Raw genomic sequence first — 23,385 nt, 5'->3', positions numbered from 1 at the left:
ATATCTCACGAATATATTAACATCCTGTAGATTAAATTAAATCGAGAGCACGACAGTATTGCCGCGCTTACACAGAACACTTGCACACCGTCTCGATCTATGTTTCTACTTGTCACCTAGATCGACTTGCCATCTAATTATGTTATAATACGTTTTTGAACCGAGTTAATTTAGATTCAGGTGTTGGATAGGATGGAGTGTGTTGTGGGTCAGTAGACATGATTTCGACACACGTGTTGCTTGTTAACCTCTCAACAGACTTATGTCTGTATTTAATCTGTTCGTCATTCAATTATTTACTTTTGTGATTGATCTCTATCAATAAAAATTATGATATTTTATATAAACATATGTAATCTATTAAAGATATATTATATCAATTATTATTGTTATTATCTATATTATTGTAATTTATTGAAAAAAATTAAATCTTAATGTTTAATTTGTAAACAAAAATTTGATGGAATAAAATTAAAAAGTTACATGAAGAGTTAAGGAATTTATTATTATCAAAATAAGATGGATATATTGAAATATTTGAGAAGAATTATTTTGATTCTTATAATGTTATTTTTATTGTAATTGTAAGAATCAATATGATTGATTTTGTAGGTTTTATTTAAATGTTTTTTTGTATTTATGATGCAGTATTCATTTTTTACAATATATTCATTGTGAAAAATGTGAATATAATAAAAATTAATATTATTGTATATTGAATATTGTTAAGTTTATAGAAATTATTTAAATGAGTTATATATTTAAGATAGTTAATTGAAAAATACTGATTTTTTTTTATATTTCTTTCTAATAATATAATTTTTCCAAAATTGATAAATATAGAATATTTTAAATAAAATTAAAGACAGATTTTTAATAGGTTCAGTAAAAATATTATTTTCTATTGTAATTTCTTTAGTTAGTATATAAACAATCTACAATATATATATTTTTTATATATATATATATAAAAAGTTATATATTATATAAAAAAATAAAAGAATATAATGCGTCGGAAATGTAATCGTCTTGTTATTAACATTACTTTCTATTGATTGAATCAACCATTCATATCATCACACAATTGCAATGTTAAAGCAATATAATCATAGCACTGCGTAATAATATGCGGAGATCGTTGCAATAATTATTTATATTGAGCATTTTTTTCTTAATATCCTTTTAACTACATTAAGTACTAAATACATTAATTCAATCTATATATTCGAAGCTTTTCTCGTTGTATATATATATATCGTATAAACTCCTAGAGCAAGTGTAAAAATTTTTCTGATAGATCGTTTAGGAGTTGATTTTGAATAAAAAAAAAATTTTAAACTTAATACATAATAACATTTAAGAGATTAAAATAAAATGAAAGATGTAATTTAAAGGATTTTTAAAGTATTCAATTTAAATATGATAGCATATATAATATATATAAGTTTGAAATTTTTAAGTATACTTTATATATAAGTACTAAAAATAAGATCCATTTTACTTAAAATATTCATTGATATAATTTTTTAAAATTTATTAAATATTTTAGAATTTTTGAATGTTTTCTAAAATAATCCTTCAAAATTTTTTAAAGAAAAATCCAATATTATGATTATATCTTATGATTAAATAATAAAAATTTAAAATATATATATAAATTCTAAGAATAAAATATATATGTCCAAATAATATCTTAGTCACAAAATATTTCTCCAAACAATCTCTCAAATTATTTTATATTCCATGTGTCATTTTCTAAATTCTAATTTCAAAGGAAGAAATAATCGCCATTATTATTCTCCTATAAATTAGAATAGTAAAAGACAATTACATCAAGAAAAATATTAAACAAATGAAAGACTTAGATTAAAAATGATTTGTAATGATGATGTACTACTTAAGCTAACACATCTTATAAGTATTTGTATATATATAACATTCGACGAAAATTCTTATTCAATATATTCCAAAAACGTAAAAAAATACGTTTGTACATGTATACTTTCATTATCATTAATCTTTCAAGCTCACTAAATGTTCATAATATATTTATAATCTTCTGTGCGTCAATATGTAAACTAATCACATACACTTTTGATTATAAACTATATAGTGTTTCAGAAGAAAACTAAAAATCTATTATTGTAATAACCAAATATTTTCATTACCAAACTTTTAGAATCAATAAATTTTATCAATCTAATTGTCAATTTTATCAATTTTAACGTTAAAATTAGACATTTTAAATTACTAAATTTTCAGAAGAAAAAATTTAATTAGAATGGAATAAAATTATTAATTTCGATTTTCAAATTTTCAGACAAAAATTGAAAAATTTTATCAATATGATTGATATTGTTTTTAAAATACCCTGTGTAAAAACAAGAACTTTGTACTTGTAAAATACACTCGATCAGATACATACATCCTCTTAAAATATTAAACATTAATCCGGTGTGTATTAATAAAATTTACATAACACTGACACCGGTTATGGTTAATTAAACATTTCTGTTACAGAAAGTATATAGACACCATACATTATTTATATATAAATTCGTTGTGAAGAATTAATTTTCTAGAAATAACGAAAAAGAAATACTGTAAATTGAATGCTAATATTTTTTCTCTAAATTTAATTGCAATATCATAATGTATATTTAGAAATAATATTTTTTGTAATTAGGAGATGAGAAAAAATTAAGGCCATCTAAACTATCCTATTTTTTAATAATAATTAATTTTTTAAAAAATGTTTCTCATCTTGAATTAAAATTAAATCGATTTTCTTTTCATAAAATATATTAAAAATATTTATGTCACATTATATAATTAAATTATATTATAGAATATGTTCCATATGATAAATCTGAAAAGAACTAAAATATAGAGTTTAACATAGAATTGTAAAGGAATTAGATATGGATAATATAAAAATGAAATAAAAATAAAATAAAAATAATAAAGAAAAATTTGTGAACTCAACTTTTTTATGTTTAAAGTTTACATTTTTTCTCATCTCTTATACTTATGTAATAGTCCATGAACTTAATAACAGATATAAAATTATTTACTACACTAGAGCACCACAGATTGATTTTCTTAAATAAATATATATCTTTCTTTATATCTTGTGACTCAAACTATAAATATTAATTTAAAAAATTAATTATAATCAATCATTTTCAAAAATTAAATGATTGCAAATGTTTAATTTTGTTCCAAGTGGTTTTTCTAGTGTTAAAAGATTTTCTAATTATCCCAAATATAATAAATTTTTTATCAATACATTTATCTATATGTTTCCAAACGAAATGCATCAACATGTTAAAAAAAGCAAATTCTTTTTATACAAAACTTGATTTTTTTCGTTTTTCGTCTTATCTTTTCCTTATTATTTTAATTTATACTTTCGTTAAGAATCCTCGATATCTGCTTTTGATTTTTTTCTTCCTCCTGGCGTGAACAATGCCAATAAACCACTTACTGAAATATGAAAAATAAATTTCATTTATGATTATTCCATATTCATAATTATTAAATTATAATAAATTTCTAAAAGTTAAGATAAATAATAACTATAAAATAATACTAATATTTCTTAAAATTAATAATTTTATATTATTTTATAATTTATTTTATTATTAATATTAATTATCATTAAAAATATTATAAAATTTAGTGACAGAAATAAATAAAAAAAGATACTAAGATTATTTAATAAGTATATATAAAAATATCAATATTTATAAAATCGTAAAAAATAAAACGAATTTTAATAGTCTACTAATAAGAGGTCTAACAAGTATTATCGCGATACTATCGCTATTTCAATATGATAAATCAAATTGTTTGATACGATACATCGAGATAAACCTGAAGCTAATTAAAAATATAGAATGTTGGAAAGTAAAGTACGTACGGAATAATTGAGCAGCCACAATAACGATCACTAATATGCAATAATCGTCGATCAAATATCCGATCATTAAGGTACCACTCATGGCACCTATTCGACTGATAAAGGCGGATAAACCAGATGCCATTGCTCTGAAACAGAATTATCGAATTCGAAAATTAAAAAAATTTATTGATTTTTCATTTAATTTTATGGATTCTATATTGGAATTAATTTTTTAATGAACTATCGTTAACTATAATATACAAAATTTGAAATAATTTAATTATATGAAATTTTATGAAATTAAATTTTTAATAATTATTACAAGTAAGAAAAGAAATTTCTTTTTAAAAACGCAATTTTTATTTCAATCATAGATTTTCTTATAATACTCTAATGATAAGATTCTTCTGTTACAATAATAATCTGATTAACTTCAAAACTATAAATTAAATAGTAATTCCTAGCTATAGAGTAATTAAATTCCAATTTATCAAAAAATAATAATAGCGAATTTTAAAAATTACATTGATAATTTCTATTTCATCTCGACTCTCATGATATTTCGTAACAGGAACAATGAATAGTGCAATTCTCTTTTTACATAATTAATTTTAATCCAATTGAATTTACTTTAGTCTAACTGTTCGAATTTAATTTTTTGAAAAATATTTAAGAAAAATATACGTAGATAATAAAATTACATAGAATTATCTATTAAAGTCTTTGTACATTCTATAAAAATGTCATCTGTTCCAAATATCATAATTCTACATAACTCCATTGCAAACGTTTTATATTGAGAAGACTATGAGCTGATTTATACTACTACTTTATATTTAAAAAAATAATTATCATTATCATTGCACAATCTGATATATCTTTTAAATAACAATGGCATTCTGATGTGACAAAAACTCTTATGAGTGACTGTACACGTAAATATAATTACAAATTTCTAAAATAAAAAATATATCAATAAATAATTAAATAATTAAATAAATTGAAATAGCAACTGATTATTTATATTTGGATATTTTGAAACAAATTAAAACAAAATTGGATCATAATTCTATTGTAATAATGATAATGATCAAAATATAAAAAGATAAATATTTTATCAGTAAGTATTGAAAACAAGAACACTCGAAAAAACATATCGAGAGATCGAGAGATGCTTCAAGCATTCATTCGTTGTAAAAGATTATGGATTATAAATAAACCGGTTAATGGAGGAAAAAATAAGTTATATTGTGTTGGAATATTTATAACGATCGATAAAGAAACGATAAGCTTTTGTTCATATCTGTAGAAGAGGAAAAACAAGAATGTTAACGATATTCTTTTAGGAAAGAGATACGAAGAGGAAAAGGAAAAAATTCAACGAATTTAATTTTATTTTGCGTTGCGAAATTTAAAATTTTATTTTAAATCGAAAAACGCGTAGAATGCGAAAACGTTGTTTAAAATAAATTTTGTAGATCATATATTTGAGCGAATAAAAATATATATCTTAAAAATATATACATCTTCAATTGTTGAAAAGATGCTATTTTTGTAAATTATATTAGCGTATTGTTTAATATGCTATTTATTTATCTGAGTTTATATTTACGATTACGATAATGTATGATTTTTTGACAACTTTTAAGAATTTTAAAAATTAATTAGAAAATTTACATTTGATTTGCAAATATTTAATTTAAAATTAAATGGAATTTTTTGGGAATTATAATCTTAATTTCTTAATAATTAGAAATTTCTTAGATAATAAAGAAATTCTTTTTTGTACATAAAAAAAAAAGATTATGGATTATATTTAAATATTGCATTACCTCAAATGAGTTGGATAAAGATCAACCAAAAGGCAATACACCACGCTGATGCAAACTGATGTGACAGATTCAAAAACACACGAGAGTATTAAGTTTTGAGTAGACGTCTCTACTAAGAAGAGACAAGCCGTAACAACAGCAGGAATAAAGGCTGTTATCACTGAAATATCAGACAAAAATATTTCTACATTTGATCAATCTATTAATTTCTTAAAAATTGCAATTATTAATTTTTCATAATATTTATTGTTAATAAAAAAATGGATTATTATAAGAAAAAAAAATATATATTTTTACTTACCAAGAAAAATTTTATATCCTACATAGTTAATTAGTAATGGCAATATTAGAGCTGTTGGAATACACGAGGCACCTAAAATAAATGTGTGGACGAACACACTGGTTTGTACTTTAGAATTGCATCCAAACGACGTATCCTGCGAAAATGTATTTCTTCTATGAAAATAATAATTTAAATTAAATTTACTTCCTTTATTTTCTTCTTTTTTTTATAATTTGTATTAATGGTTTTATCTAATTTCTACAAAATGTTGATATATTCCTTTAGATATTATTTACCTAAGTAATTTAAATTTATGTTAGATGAAGCGAAATGGAAACAGAAAGAGACTGTCTCTATTATTGTCTATATTCTCGTCTCGCTTTGTTTAATGAGAACTTAAATTGCTTATAATTTAATATTTGTCTCAACGAATTTTTATATACCAATTTTTGCTTATTTTGACTTTTAGAATCTAAAAATTCTTTAAAATTTTCTCACAAATCTATCAACATTCTACACAAAATCAAATTTTTGTTTACATAAAAAAAAACTTCTTATTTAAAGATTATACTTGCATTCAACTCACTATTGTCGTAACATTTTTTTCGATCTTCAAAGTGCAAACACTGGCCGTCTGATTGGGATACGCATCCTGGAAGTCCGCGTATCTATGAAAAAGTTCTGGCAGCCACAAAGTCAATGTGTAATAAGAGGACGTGACGAAACAAGCGATTAAACACAATACGATCGTTCTACAAAGGAACGGTGGTTTCAATATCATCATGGTTTTCGAATATATCTCTTTTATCATTAATCGGAATGATTTCTCGGTCACTTCCTCTTTCTCTTCTGTATGCATTATACGATGCACCAGATCGGTTAAATTATTATTTTCAGAATTTCGAAGTTTCGTCTGAAAACAAATCCGAAATTTTATATTGTTTTAAAATTTTGATGGAAATTTGTATATTTTTAGTCAGAAACATTTTTTGTGAAAAATATTTAGTCTTTTTTTAGTTACGTATAAAAAAATATTGTTTGATTTTTTTTTTAATTTTTAAAAATCAAATTAATTTTTTTTTAATTAATAAATATAATTTCTATTAAAAAATTTATTCTTTTTGACAATTTTTAATAAAAAAATAAGGCATTTATATAATTTATATAAAATTCTAAGTTTAAAAGAAATTTCTTTTAAAATAGAATTTTCTCATTATTTAAACTTTTTATAGGATTCTAATGTTTTTTATTAATCTATTAAATAATAGTTATCAAAAGGTGAATATCACTCACTATGTATTCTTTTGGAGGTTTTCCAGTATTTTCCGAATACATTCTCATTAAAACGTCCAACATCTGAACGTTGTATCCAGTTTCTGCGAGGTATTTGGGTGTTTCAGGGAAAAATAACAGCCAAATTCCAGTCGACAAGGCTGGAAGAGAACATATGAAAACGAAAAAATTCCACGAATGAAAAGAGAAACCAGCTGTCACCATGTTCACATTTAATGGAATAATAATCCATCCGACACCTGAAATTTTGAATTCATAAACAATTTAGTCTGGATTTCATCCATTGAAAAAATAAAAATAAATAAAAAAAAAATATAAAAAAAAATTTTAAAATATATCTATTTGACATTTTTTTAAAGATTTTATTATTCAAATTAGAAAAATAAGAAATATAAAATTTACATTTTTATCAAGATATTTAATTTTTATGAATATTTGTAAAAAATTGTGCTTATTTACTATTTCATTAACATTTTGAAAATTTTAATCGAATAAAAAAAAATTAATATTTACCTGCTAAGATTATCATTCCTAACACCCAAGCCATTTCCATCCACGAGAGCATTCTATTTCGATGTTTGGTTGGTTGGAATTCACTCAAATAAAGAAACACAACGGCTGACTGCCCATTCATACTTGAAACATAATTAAACATTAAAGATGTACAAATAATAATATTCAATTCTTCATGATTTCGTCTTCATCTAGAAAAAAGAAAACTATAAATGAGTATAAATAATATAAATAATAATAATAATTTTTATTTAATAACAGTTGATGTTTGTTAAATCTATATAAAGCATGAATTAAATTAACTTTAAAAAAAATAAAATATTTAAATAAATATTTATATAAATTTATATATTAATAAATATAAATTTATATATTCATTAAATTTAAGAAATTGATACTAACGCTGCACCGCTGAGAAATTTCAAAAATAAGAAGACCCAATATAATGGTACTACCGATGCCAATAATTCGGAAATACCATGTAGAAATAGTGCGACTAATAGGGATAACCTTCGCCCCTTGATAGCCGCGTAACAACCCCATATGTACGAACCAGCTAACATACCTGCAAATTACAAAAACTTTTAAAATTAAATTGCAAATATTTATGTAAAATTATTAAAAATTATTCTCAAGAATTATTTCTTGTTAATAAATACTGCATTGAAAATAAACTATTGAGACTAATATAGGGACTAATTGCTATTCAATCTGAAATAGTATTCATTAACAAGAAATAATTTTCAAAAGTAATTCTTAAAAGTTTAATTTTCAAATGTATTTGGATTTTAATGTAAAAATAATAATGTTAATATACATATAATTAATATTATATAATTCTTATTCTTATATATAATTGATATTTTAATTTAATTTTATTGCATAAATAAAATTTTATTAGATATAATGATATTTGGAGATAAAAGAATTTCGAAGAAAATATTAGCATTTAGCATCATGCAATCGTTCTTTAATTATTTGTATTCAACAAGTGTCATTTATTCGATTGCAGCAATTCGTTGATGCTTCTCTTCGTTACAACTTTCATGAATACATTTAATTAATTTTATATACTTGCCAGAGACATGTTTAGCTATCTTAATCAACTTCTTTCTTTATTTTCTTTCTTTGATAGCAAATGAAGAAATTTATAAATCATCGTATAATATATTATATATAATTAATTTGTTCATTCGATATATATATTTTAATGAGAAATAAAAAAATAATAAGAAATAAAAAATAGAAAAAATAAAAAAAATAAATGTTGATTTTAAAATCAATATTTTGAAAAATTACAAAATATGGTCATTTTAATGATACGTCCCTGCTTTTAGGCGCATTAAAATTAATTTAATTTATGTCACATTCCATTTACAGGACATCGTTGTCTTGATATTTTTGCACAAGAGTTTTTTTCTCGAACAACTACTGTGATGAATCAACTTTTAACTTGTTTCACAGCCTTTCTTCTTTGTGTAAATTTGCAAGCAAATTAATGCTACTGCCAAGTATTGCAAGCATTAACTGATTACTTAAGAAAAAGAAAATTGCTTAAGGAAGAACTTAAGCAAATAGATAGAATATTAGAAACAAATAGATATATTTGTTAGAAACTTGAAAAATACTATTTTAACATTTTAAATTATTAATAATTTGCTTTTAAAAAATTATTAATAATATCTGCTTTTAAAAATAATTTGAGAACGAATAATAAGAAACATGAATAAAAAAAAATGTAATTTTTTTCAAAATATTATAGTATTAATATTCACATTAATATGACTTAATAACTAAATGATTAAAGTACTTTGTTTTAAAAAATAACTAGGTTAAAAAATGAATTACGATAAAGATGAATGGATTAAAAAAATGTCAATTCGATAAAAGTTAAAAAAAAAAAAACGATATTGATATTGATATTAATATTATATGATAAAATTATATATTAAATTTAAATTTTTTTTTCTTATATTCACCGATATTTTTCTTTATATATTCTTTATATTCTTTATGACGAAGATTTACGAATTGATTTCGAAATTTACAAAAGTGAACAACTAAAACAGAAAATGTTTGCGCGAGTAGAAAATAACTTGCAATTTTATGAGGGTCTTTATATTAAGTTGAAAGGAATGTGACTTGATATCCTGGCCAAGCAACGTGTTGACGAAATACCATAAAGTTAGCATAATGATACGCAGAAATTAGATCGATCCGAGGGCGTGTACGAGAATTGCAGAAAGGCACGAGAGAAATTATAATTCTAAAATGATAAGATGAACGCAATATACAAAAGTTTTTTATATGTTTAATAGAAAAGTTAAAATATTTAAAAAATCTTATATAAAGTGAAAATATTATACTTTGAAATTTTTTTTAAAAATAGTACCTCCCTTCAAAATTCTTTTTTTTTTTAAACAACAGAATATTAAATAAAATATCAGAAAATTATGATTATAAAATAAATATAAAATGGCAATTAAAAAAATTTCAAAAGATATTTTCTCAAATAAGAGAAAGTATCAATAATGATTGAAAATAGTTATTTTTTGATGAAAATGAAATCAGTTAATCAGTTCGTATGCCGGAAGAAATATTGATTACAGTGTTGATTATTCGAGTGTTACCTAACATGGGGGCGGCACTCAAGCGTCCCTTGTCCATTGTGGTCATTCTGAAGTCGCATGCCGCTGATGGTAATATGAAACCGATGCTTGTTATACTGAAAGCCACGTTCATAAAGATCATACTGCAGACGGCCATAACCTTAAGGTTAAACTTGCCAAATCCTGTGGATAGATGCCAAGAATCGATGGTTGATATGGATTGTTATTTTTATATAGATGATTTTTTGTGCAAATGAAAAGTGAAAAACTCAAATTGAAGAAGATGAAACTAATACAAAGCGCATTTGTTCAATCTATTGCTATTCTTCTTCAATTTAAATCAGATTTCTCATTTTTTAAGATTTCATTAAAAATTCGTGTTAAAGTAGCTTTTCAAAATAATTTAAAACAACAATTTAATTAGATAAAAATATATATTAATAATTAATTCAATATATTTTAATACACATCTTATTTCTTATTCCTCAAAATTGAAAATCTATTTTTATGAAAACTAAGAAATTATATTGAAGAAAAAAATAAAATCATATTATTTCAATATTCTGCAAATATTTTTATCAATATTGAAAATACAATGTTAAAAAATAATATATTTCAATGTAAAGTTAATAGAAACATCTCTAATTAATTTCTTTTCGCTAATCTCTTTCTTTCAACATCACAAAAGAAAAAACTACCTGTTTGGTCAACGGCATCTTGAACCACGCTTTCCGCCGTTTGCTTGGTGCCTGCAAATATAAGAAAATAACATGATTACTCATAAAAAGAAAAACAGAGAAGCAGAAAGAAAAAAGAAAGAGGCAAAGAGAAACGGTACAGGCTGATGTGAAAGTTAGATTCCGCTACAGTGCTCGTCAAGTCCAAGAATAAAAATATTCTTCGAACAAGAAGCAACGTCCCGACCAATCTGTCAAAAACAAAAACAAATGAACCTTATATCTGTCTGAAAGCTCTTTTCTTTTGTACAAATCGTTCAACTCATGTCAGTATGAAATACTTTAACTTGTTATTTACATCAGTTTGCACTGACTCGAAGCATTTCTTTGTCTTGAACATATATCTTTTTTATTACCTTTGAATCATCATCTGACACTTATGATTGTTTTCTTTTGTTCGAATTTAAATTTGATTAAGTTTAAATTAAATAGATACGAGTTAAAATTAAATTAGAATTATTTGATTTATATTTATTAAATTGAATTTAACTATTGAATTATCTATTGTTTTCTTTTTTTGATCCTTATCAATGTTAAATTTTAAATAAAGCTTTTAAAAGTTTTGATTTATAAAAATTTTATAAAAATTTTAATTATAACATATTAAGATATATTAAGATGTTTTTAAATTTAATTGTATGATAATTATTTAAATATGACGTAAAGAGTGATTTTGGACTAAATTTAACCGAGATAACTGATATCACAATATTCATCATTTTATTTCGATTCTACATATAATTTTGGATTAAATATAAATTAAGCTTGAATTAAATTCGAATTCTTCACTATTTTGTAATCTTTGAGATTAATTCAATTTTGGATTATATTTAGATTAAATTTGGATTAAATATGAGCCAACGAGTTTCAATGATAATTATCAAATATTTTATTTAATATTTCGACATATTAACAACACGTGATCTGCATGAATGATCAAACTTCTATTTTTTAGGAATTACAATTCGTAAATAATATTCATTTTATATATTCATATTCATATTTATATTCATATTCATATTCATTCATAATAAATATTGATAAATATTTTAGAATGTACTATATAGATGCTTTAGTTTTTTTGGATGGAATTAATTAATCACTTGAAAAATAACAGATAAAGAAAAAAATAATTCTCTAAAAATAAATAAAAGTTGAAAAATATTTTACTCACCTTTTTGAGAAGTTTATATTAGATATTTATATCACATTCAATGAAAAAAAAAATATTCTTAGAAATATATCTTTAATTAAATACAATTTTATCTGTAGTTAATGAAATATTATTATCTTTAAATTAGCAAGCCAAAATGTCATAACATGACATTTTTCACAGTCCCTTAAAATTTAATGAAGGTAAATAAGAAAGAATAATAGAAAAGCCTATTAGCAAAAAATAATACTATTGACTGTCGAAAACTCACAACAGAATTCTTAATTGCCGCTTAACTGTTTGAACATGTGTGTCAGAACTCCTGCTAGCTTTTGCTTATTCAAGTTGTACACATCCCTCATTTTTTGATTTTCTCGTTTAAATTTCGAGATGCGTAGATATCATTTCAAGATATTGTCATTATGCAAAATCCGTGACAAAAATATAAATATCCATTTAGCCTATCTTTATTTCATTTATAAAAAATATAAAAACTTAAACATCTATTTTTCACCACTTACAAGCAAAATGCTAATAATTTATAATTTGAATATACACTCTTTATATACATACGAACGTAGCTAAATATCAGTTTATCATAGATTTCACATGTGCAATTAATAATAATAAGAAAAATAATTAATAAATAAAGAGAGATAGAAAGAAAAACAAATTAAATATAGAAAAATTGTCGACACACGGAATAGAAGAAGGGTTACCTTGTAACGTAGAGACAACATCCGAGACTAGCGGCTTCGAGGCAGCCGGATCGCTCTCGAATCGAGCGATATCACCCGACATTGTAGGCGCGCGCAACTAAAGCATCGCAGTGCCGTCTGATCTTGTTGGTGTATAATAGAGCGGCTTTGCTTTACTGACACAACGGCTAGTCGCGCTGAGATCGTCTCATTCGCTACGAGATCGGCCGAATGACTGCGACCGATTGAGTCCGACTGTGACCGACTGTGACCGATCACGGTTGCCCCCCTGAACCGTTACCAACAATATTCCCCCTGGTTTTATAGGCTTAAGGTATAGGCATAGATTCTTGGTTATCTGTGGCCTTAAGCTTCGCGTGCTTCTTATCTATTGTTAGCAAATATAATAGATGAAATATATATTTTTTTTATACTTGAACTTTTTTGGAATGAAATTTTATTTAGAGAACTTTGTATGTGTGCAATATTTTATTAATTCTAAGATAACGATATCGAACTAAGATAAGATGAATCGATCATATATTTCGATTTTTTCTACTAACATGTATGTAAATATTAATTTATTAAATTATATGGGAAAATTTATTATTTGAAAAATAATTATATTATGTAGGGAAAAAAGTATATTAGCAGAGAGTAAAATAGACCATTTATACAGAAAAAAAATCTTTGATATAATGTAGTGAATAAAATAATGTATTTATTTGATTTTGTTAATTTATCAATTGATTTCTTTGAGAAAAAATAAGGTCTGAATACGATGACCCTATATTTGAATTTGAATAAAATTCTTTGAGATTTGAAAATATCTTGAGATTTGAATTTGTAATATAGACATTGTGATTTTATATTGAATTAATTTATCTCTCGAACATCTATCTTCAAGTAATGATATTATTTGCACTTCTCTTTCATTCATCTCGTCACATATATACGTATATATATATCGCAAAAGTTTTATTATGGTTTATATAAATAACATTTATACATCCAAATATTTCATAAAACGTTTTTTCTATTTGCAAATTTTTAAATCTTAAAAGATATTTATATTTTAATATTAAGTTTTTATTATTATATTTTAATATTAAATAATCATCTTCAGTTCTTTTAATTAATAGAATAAAATTGAATAAAATAAAAATAAAATAAATAATATAAAATATAATATAAAGTAATTAAATAAATAAAATTTCCATCTTATTCTTGATATTATATACATTTTATACATATATACATTTTGATTTATAAATATTCATTTGATAATTTAAATGTAAAAATTAATTTTTTTAGAATAATTAATAAGAAAAAAATAAATTAAAAATAATGTATTAATTCTTATTATTTTCTAATTTGAAATTCATTAAAAAAATTTATAATGAATTAGAAATAATTCTTTTTCTTTTTTTTCTTTTTTTAAAATTGGTTAAAGTTTACAGTTTTTCATTCACTTGATCATCAACGGATATTGATCAATCAAGAATTATGAGAAAGTTTTCAAGATGACTCGATTGAATGTCGATAGATGAGATCTTTTTAAATATATCTTTTTTTAAATATGAAGAATTCTGACAAATATATTCATTGTCAATTAGAAAATGATTTAGATAAATATTAATTCTATCTTAAAAACAGTTAACATAATTTTTGAAACAAATTTTAAATGATGAAACAAAATAAATATTTCATTATATTTTAATATTGTATTAATGAATAAAAATATTAATTTTAATATTTATAAAATCCGATATAAACCTTTAATATCCAATAAATATTTCAAGATATTTAAAATGTTTAAAATATAAAAATAATGTTTAAAATAAAAAAAAATACTTTAAATTTTATAAACCTGAAAAAAAATTTTTTTGTTCTTTTTAATTTATTTAAAATTAGATAAGCTATTCATAATTAACTGCATAGATAATGAAAATTTAGTTTAAGAGCATTGGACACAATAATTAAGATAAACTAATCTATTTGATTAAAGAATTTGCTTGGAAAAGTTGTTGAAAACAGTAATGAATATGTATCCATTTCAATTTCAATATACGCCAACTTTTTTTAATCTTTTCAATTCTTAAATTAAAATGAAAATTTTTCTTTATTAACAAAGAAAAAAAAATGATGACTTCGATTTAAAAGATTGGAATAAATTTCTGTTAGAATATTAATATTAAAATATGAATTATTATGCGATCGATTTATTCGAAATAAAGAATAGTAAAATCTTGATTATTCTAATTTTAATTATTTTGATTATTTGATTCAAATTATCTGCTTGAAATTAGCATATTTGTATTCTAGTATAGTATCTAAAAACAATTAATTGTTTTTTATAAAATAATTTCTTTTATGAAGTAAACATTTTTTTAATAAATATTTATATTTGAAAATTGTTTAATTCCAAATTCTCAAAAATTTCTCGTGATATATTTACAAAGTTAGTTTTTTCTTATTAATTATCCGAAAAACTTATAAAAAATAATTAGTTGTAATTAATTTGTTTAAATAATCGATTTTCTATTGAATTTATATTTTCCATTGTAAAGAAAATGTATTCAACACGTTCTTATGCGTGTTATTGATATCCGTTTATAACTATCAAACAAAAAGAAGAATAAGGAATAGAAAACCTGTTCGACACCAGTTCATTCATGAAAAAAAAAAAACAATATAACGGAATGCATAATGGAACCCTGTGTATGCATTAGATTGTAAATTTTCCTATTTTATGACATTGGGAAATTCTAAGATAGAACATACTCGACACAATCACATTTCTTTGTCTTTTATTTCTTTTACATTAATTAACTTTGTATCTTTTTTCAATCAAAAATATTATAAACGTATAAACATATAAAAAGATATATATTTTAACATAGCTTCTTTTTAAAAAATATCATTTTACTATTTCGATTTAAAAGAATTACATTTTATATAACTCAATAAAATAATAATTAATTTTTCAAAAATATAATCATTATTGAAAAAAATTTTTCTATTAGGATATAGTATAAGGAAAAAAATTTATATATAATTATATTATATGTAAAAAAATTCAAAGTTCATCTAATCTAACATAACCAATTTATCTAACCTAAAATAAAAATTATCTTTTACCAAAGTGTTTTTTAAAAAGAAGAAAAAAACTATTTATAATCGCAAATAATGAATTTTACTTATCACAATTAATCATCGATGGAATAACAAATGAAAGGAAATAAAATTATGTTTATAATCTAATAAACAAATGATAACTTTACCTGTTAAGAATTTTATTTTAAATGCGTTACGAAAGGCATTCGTTTAATATAATATAAATTACACTAATTAAGAAAAATCCACTTCAAATTTGTTACTATAATCTTATCGATTTCAATAATAATAATTAGATTGGTAAATACAGATAAATACAAATCAATTTCGAATTCGAGTTTTTCGAAATAAATTATAATTTACTCAGTGATAATTTAACTATACATTATAATTATATATTTCTTATTATTTTTTGAAATTGATAATTCAGAGCTTTTCTAATTTTATTTTGGTAACTTTTTTAATATATGGATTTTGTATAATATATGTATAATATAATTTTTATAATTATATAATTAAGTTTGACGTAACATTTCTCAAATAACTAGGGACATTTTATTAGGTACTTTCTTATATAACTTACACACTTGAATACTGTGGCTTTTGTGAAATTTTTGAATGTTAAATGTTTCAAGTGTTCAAATATTCAAATGCAAATCTATTCAAATATAAAACATTTCAAGATATTTATATTAAAATATTTGAATGAAAACATATTTGAGTACAAAGCATTTAAATTTCAAAGTATTCGAGTGTAAAATAATCTGATAAGTGATAATAAGTATTTAAATAGGTTATGTTTGAAGGATTTTCGAAGTCAAGATATTGACATATCAAGTAAACGAATGTTGAAATATTTAATGTTAAAGTACTTGAATTTTTATACTTTTGAGTACATTTGAGTGTCAAAATATACTAATAATAAATATTTCAATATTTAAGTATCTGTGAAATAAAGAAATATTTGTAAAATATTTAAATATCGAGATATTCGAATATCATCATATTCAAATTTTGGAAATATCAAAATAATCAAATGTTAAGATAAAATCTTTCATTAATACTCAAGAAGTGTATTTTAATTAGATTAGATTAAAAACTTCAATTTAATTTAAGCGTCTTAAAGATATTGTTATTTATTGCTAGAATTGTGTTTGTATAACTACATACTGCCATTTATATGAAGAAATACATTGTGCTCGATTATCTGAACTTCAGCTGAGTTCTATTATCTGAATTATCTCTGAGAGTTATGTTCTACTGTATTTGATTCAAATTAAATGTGTCTTATAAAGAGTTATTTTTATTTGAATTATAATTATTTGTAATGCAAGACATTGAACAAATATTTTTAATTCTTTCGAAACTAATAAGATATTACATCTCAAAATAATTTTATATGGATTTTAACATCGTTATAATTTTTTTTTTTATACTATTTTCTGACAAAGAATTATTAAAATTGAAACTATTCATTTTATTTTTTAAATTTAACTTATTTTTAATCAAATTATTATATTTCGTGTTATCGCAATATTATCTTCACTCAAAAAAAAAAAATTATCTCAAAAAGATTAAAATGTTCATAAAATATTGTTAAACATAATCTAAAACGTCTAAAAATTCGATAGTCTACAACTTTCATCAAACAACCAAAACGAAGTAGTGACAATGTTTGTGTCGTGACTATTTCAGCACGTGTGTCAGCATGTTAAATCGAAACGGTGTCAAGAACACGACAATGCCACATCTTTAATGAATATTTTCTTGTATACTTATATCGAGCAACAAAGAAATTAATTGAATTGTTTAAAATTTAATATTTCAATATTTTATATTGAATATTTTATATTCAATAATTTATATCTTATACTTTTTTTGTCATTTAATCTAATGTTTGTTTTCAAATTATTTAAACTCTTTAATCTTTTTCTTGGAAATTTTTCAAATTGATATAAAAATATTAATTCATGGCAATCTATCTTGAGATTATCAGAAATTGATTCTTTTTTTTTTTTTTTTTATTTATTTATAATCTCTGGATTAGTTTGGAATTAATTCAAATAAATAATGATAAGTTTGATATTTCTGAAATAAATAAAAAATAGAATCAATTTTATAATTTGATGATGCGAGAGTGAGATAATAAAGAATTATAAACATAATATGATATATTTCATGTATATTTTCAATTATTATTTTTGTGTTACAAATGATAATTTCAATTAAATCCAAAGTGATTCTTTGTCGTATTCTATATCTTATATCATATAAAAATAATATACTATCGTCTTTATTACATAAAATATAGAATACAAGTTCAAAATAAATATTATAAAATTACATAATGCGATAAAAGTTGTTATAATGTTATAATGATTCTTGAACCAATAGTAATAATTAAAAATTGATAAACAAAATGTTTAAAAAATCAAAAGCGATTATAATTTATGCTTTGAACTTCAACTTTTATCCTACATCATATTATATCTTACCTATAGCAATATTTCATCTTTTATAGTTATTGACAAGTATTTTTTGTTTCTATACTAAATTTATATCTATAATATATAATATAATATATAATATATATATATTTTTTTCTTTTTTTAACGAATATAAGAAAAAAATAAAATTCAAATTTTTTTTCTTTTTTTCTTGATTTAATGTTAGATGAATGTCGTTTAGTGCAAAAATAGTAAACGGAATTGATAAATCGTATCGGTTCGAGTCTGTTAATTCTAGTTTATTTGCGAATTGTTATTGGCGTGCTGCATTATTATATTACTCGATAACGCATTTATTTGACGATAAAAATGCTGCTTGCTAATAATTTATGCATGTAGCGTTATTAGGTAAAGTCTCTGATTAGGCTGATTCATTTATAGCATAACTGTCATTGTAGAATGAAATTTTTATTAAATAAATTTTTTAAATTCTTAGAAAAACTTCATATTTGTAGAGATGCTTTATTAGATATAAAGTTTTATTCATAATTTTAAATGCCATTTAATTTTTATTTTAATTTTTAATTAAAGCAATTAAAAAAAAACAATAAAAAATAATTTTTTTATAACATTAATTTTTTCTCAAAAATTAAAGTAAATTGTAATTATCTGTGTATTTATATATAAAATATTTAAATTTTTGTTTAGTAAGAAAGAAATGTTTTTTTTTTTAATAAATTAAAAATATATTTTTTATATAATTATATATTTATATTGTTTTTATTTAACTCATATTGTTGTTAAATTGTTAATAAATAAAATTTAATTTTTATAGAGAATTGTTTTTTATTTTTTCTTTTATAATATTGTCTTTGATGAATTGGAATGGAATTCTCCAATAAAGATTTATTACATTTGAAGCAAATCTTTATATCAATGTTATTTGAATTCAATTTAATGATAGATAATTTTTTTTACTTAAATTTTTTCTCCTTTGACATATTATATTTATATATTATTAATTTATCTTTATCTTATTTGTTTCTTTTACCTCAGTCGCATATGCATATAAACAACATATTATCATTGTTATTTGCATTTAGTGCATCTTTCTGTATATGATACATATTTTATTTATTAAAATATATAAATATGTTTCCGCAAGAATTGTCAAAAATATTTATTCTAATCCTTTTTTAGATTAATTTTAGAATTTTTTTATGTATAATGTAATTGTTTTTATGATTTTTTTATTTTATTATTGTTTTTTAAATTTTTCATTTTTTAAAACTTTTTTTATTATTATTATTATTATTATTATTATTATTATTATTAAATTATAACTTTTTTATTTTTACTTGTATTCATACACGTGCCGTTTACATTTTAAAATATATTTTAATATATTCTTCAAAAAAAATGATGAACATTTGAAACAATTTATTACAAAGATAAATTAACAACAATAACAGTAAAAGACAATTTAGATAATTTTAGTTCAGCATTTTTGACTTTATATTTTATAAGAAGATCAAAATAAAAAATTCTTGTTTTATTATTAATAGATAACTATTTTTTTATTCTCTGTCTAATTTATAATAATATTTATCAATATTTCTTTATTTTTATTTATTATCTCAATTCTTTTTGTTTTTCTTTGTTCTTTAAATAAATAAATAATATAAAAAGTAATAAAATTTTTTGAATTAAAAATTATAGATTTAGATGCGACAAATGACATGATGATCTAAAATATTTAAATATTTATTTTATAATATTTATCTTATAGCAATTTGATTTTAATATCAAGTATTAATTGATTTATAAATAATAAATCTGAAAATTAAAAGATTGCATAGAATGAATTACTTTTATAAAACATAATTTATTTTACGTTTATATATTTTCATTCATTACTATATTTTTTCATATTATATAATCATAATAATTTTTTTAAGGAAATAAATTAATCATCAAATTTAAAGAAGATATGTATTTTATATAAAATTTAAATAAAAAATTTGATATAATAATACAATTATTTTTTTAATTAATATAATCAGAAAGTCGTTTAAATTCTTTTGCTTATATTAGAAAAAAATCTACATTAATTTTTTTTTTTTTATATTTGTTGATGACAAAAAATTGCAACTGTTGTGTAAAAAATTTTTGCAATATAATATCAATATCAATTTTCTTAATATCAGAAAATGCAAAAGAAAATCTTCAAAATTAATAATTCAATAATTAAAACAAAAATTTACAATTTTATTTATCATTATTATTAATCATCAATAATAATAATAATAATAATAATAATAATAATTCACTTACTTGATTTAATTTCATCCTCCATACCAATCATAACAAAGTTTCTCAAATATCTCCAAATATCCTTACAGCAAAATTAAAATTCGAAATAAAAATATCTTCTCCTTCTTTTTTTTTTTCTTCCTCTTCTTTAACCCTCCGTGAACTATGCGAAGTTAGATCAACACCGGCGGTTTTAAAACTATTATATTTCTTCAACACATTAAATCGTCTAGTTTTTTGAATAAGTTCGGCGAAACTTTACTGTTTCATACGTGATAACAAATTAAAGCTAACCTGCCTCCTCACCAATGATTAATGATTTTTTTGTTTCCTTTACCGACTTTACAAAAGACTTTTACTATTATATCGAATATCTAATCTGCATGCGACACCAACTTGCAATTATCCCACTTATCGGTTGTTTATAATACATATAACGAGTGAGCTAGTAGCATTAGTTTAAGATATTAAGATATTTAAGATTCGGAAGATTCAAAAGAAAATACATTATTTGAAATTCATATTATAATATTATGATCAATATTATAATGACAGTGGCATTATTTTATTCGAATTTAGAAAAATTTGAAATTTTTTAAGTTCATCCGTTATATTGTTTGCCCGATAAATGGTATATCGCCACTTTACAAATGTTAATTCTATAGTATTAAAAGTTTTTTTTAAAATAATATCAAAAACTAAAATCGATTGTCGACTATGCGTAAAGGAAAAAATTGTTCAAAATAATTTTTTTTGCAAAACGTTATATTTCAATATCGTTAAAGTTGTTGGGAGTTAATCGGCAAGTTGTATAACCAATATTATATATGATATTAGATTATTGCAAATGAAATGAAAATAATATTGATCAAAATTTGATTAATATCGATGTAATTTTAATTAATTCAATTACATCTACATAGGAAAACAAGATTAAAATTACAATAATTAATTGATTTATAATTATAATTAATCATTAATTATAATTCCTTCTTTTATAATTGTAAATGTTTCGTCAATTAAAAATTGTTCCTTTCTTTAATGCAATTCTTCTCGAAAATTTTATTAATATTAACAGTTTTTTCATAATTTTTTATATTGAATTTTAAATTTCGAATTTGATATTGTAATTCATCGCAATTTGTTTCTTTATAATAGAACAATCTATTTTATATTCGAATTGTATTCACTCAATATCAAGTTTTAAATTGATATATAATAAATATTATAATTTAATCACTTATCTTCAAATGATTTTCAAGATTTATAAATTCATATGCAACAATCTAAATAAATAAGAATCGAAAGTTAAATGTAAACGTGTGTTTAAAATGTAGTGTTTTTTTTACCCCACGTGGTTGCGAAAACAAAGTGGTATATCATCTCTCCGCCATATTTTTTTATCAAAAGGAAAACACGAAGAAAAATAGATCAGAACACACGATGAATCAATCTTGGAATCACAACGTAGACTGAGCTTTGGAAGAAATATCGAGAGAGAGAGATATTCGATTGGCAGTGACCACGTGTGCCATAAATATAATTGTGAAAATGCTTGTTATGAAACTTTTCGCGTATACTAATGAGAAGAATATTGTTCCTTCCTTCCTTTTTCCATGAATCGATCGTTTCTCTTGCAATCCGTGTTTACCTACGAAATTGACCTGTTGTAGTGGAAATTGAAGCTAACTAAATAATAAAATCGAAATAGAAGTTCCAAGAAATAAAACTCTCGTTTTAAGAATCTTTATATCCAGTTTAGTCCGTAACTAATTAATAATCTTCCCGTTCGTGTCTTCTTTTTCAAACGGTTGTTACGCGATATAATTCCGGCAATTGTGTCAATTATCACAGGGTTAAATGGACAAACGAGTGTGTTGAAAACGAAGAAGGGAACACCGGTAACTATTATCGCTGACAACAGTTTAATTTTTCTTCTTAAGGAGATCATCCTATGTTTCTAATTAATCTAATTAATCATGAGAGTTAGCGAAGAATATTAAGCACATCGTTCCACGTTATTTGCTTCCGTCGCAATGAATAAAAACAATTTTTCTTTTGTTACTTGTTATTTCAAAATATAAAATTCATAAGCTCGAAAGTTCGAAAGTTTGAAGATTCAAATGATTGAAATCTTTGAAGAAAATTGAATCTAAAAGTTTTGAAAATTACGCGAATTTTTTTTTGTAAATTAAAAAAAGTAAATTTTTAAAAGTTTGAGAATTTGGAAAAAAAGTTTGTCTCAAAATAATTTACGACGAAACACTGATAAATGAATAAATTATTCTCTACTCTATCCCTTGCCATTTTTTCTAAACAAATTTAATAAATTTAAACAAGTCCATCGATAGTTTTTCAATCCTGGTTGAAAGTTCATCGAACGATCTTCTTCCATTTCAATCTTTTTTTTTTCTCGAAATTTCCTGTTAATCTTGTCCCATCCTCTTCATCGACTCTTGGTACAATTCTCATCGAATCTTTGTTTC

The 23,385-nt window shown here is 22.1% G+C and overlaps 1 protein-coding gene across 6 annotated transcripts; it reads right to left on the bottom strand.

Annotated features, from left to right (window-relative positions):
- Window positions 1-870: 870 nt before the first annotated feature.
- On the bottom strand, window positions 871-22,367 carry LOC100865233 (synaptic vesicle glycoprotein 2B). Of its 6 annotated transcripts, none has more exons than XM_086917507.1 (11): window positions 22,249-22,367; window positions 11,133-11,183; window positions 10,456-10,617; window positions 8,228-8,390; window positions 7,826-7,947; window positions 7,313-7,551; window positions 6,606-6,932; window positions 6,038-6,173; window positions 5,737-5,896; window positions 3,923-4,050; window positions 871-3,486 (listed from the first exon to the last, which is right to left on the bottom strand). In XM_086917507.1, the coding sequence occupies exons 1-11, from the start codon at window positions 22,280-22,282 to the stop codon at window positions 3,416-3,418; spliced, it is 1,593 nt and encodes a 530-aa protein (XP_086773633.1). In that variant the 5' UTR covers window positions 22,283-22,367; the 3' UTR covers window positions 871-3,415. The 6 variants fall into 6 exon arrangements, with proteins under 6 accessions (XP_086773633.1, XP_012344342.1, XP_003695398.1 ...); XM_012488888.3 differs by lacking the exon at window positions 22,249-22,367 and adding an exon at window positions 20,921-21,054; XM_003695350.4 differs by lacking the exon at window positions 22,249-22,367 and adding an exon at window positions 13,044-13,269.
- Window positions 22,368-23,385: the final 1,018 nt, after the last annotated feature.

The sequence above is a fragment of the Apis florea genome, unplaced genomic scaffold (genome assembly GCF_048593485.1).
Source record: "Apis florea isolate Af1SG1 unplaced genomic scaffold, ASM4859348v1 contig_2203_pilon, whole genome shotgun sequence".
Taxonomy (NCBI): Eukaryota; Metazoa; Arthropoda; class Insecta; order Hymenoptera; family Apidae; genus Apis; species Apis florea.
The sequence above is the reverse complement of the archived record's forward strand: the minus strand, read 5'-3'. Positions and strand labels throughout refer to the sequence as shown.

What these genes read in the sequence shown, in the direction of transcription:
- LOC100865233 (XM_003695350.4), bottom strand. Translation starts at nt 13,125, where the DNA reads ATGTCGGGTGATATCGCTCGATTCGAGAGCGATCCGGCTGCCTCGAAG. An exon ending in GAGTGCCGCCCCCATGTTAG is followed by an intron (nt 8,391 to 10,455) that starts GTAACACTCGAA and finishes TGTAATTTGCAG; the next exon opens with GTATGTTAGCTGGTTCGTAC. An exon ending in TGTGGCTGCTCAATTATTCC is followed by an intron (nt 3,487 to 3,922) that starts GTACGTACTTTA and finishes TTCATATTTCAG; the next exon opens with TAAGTGGTTTATTGGCATTG.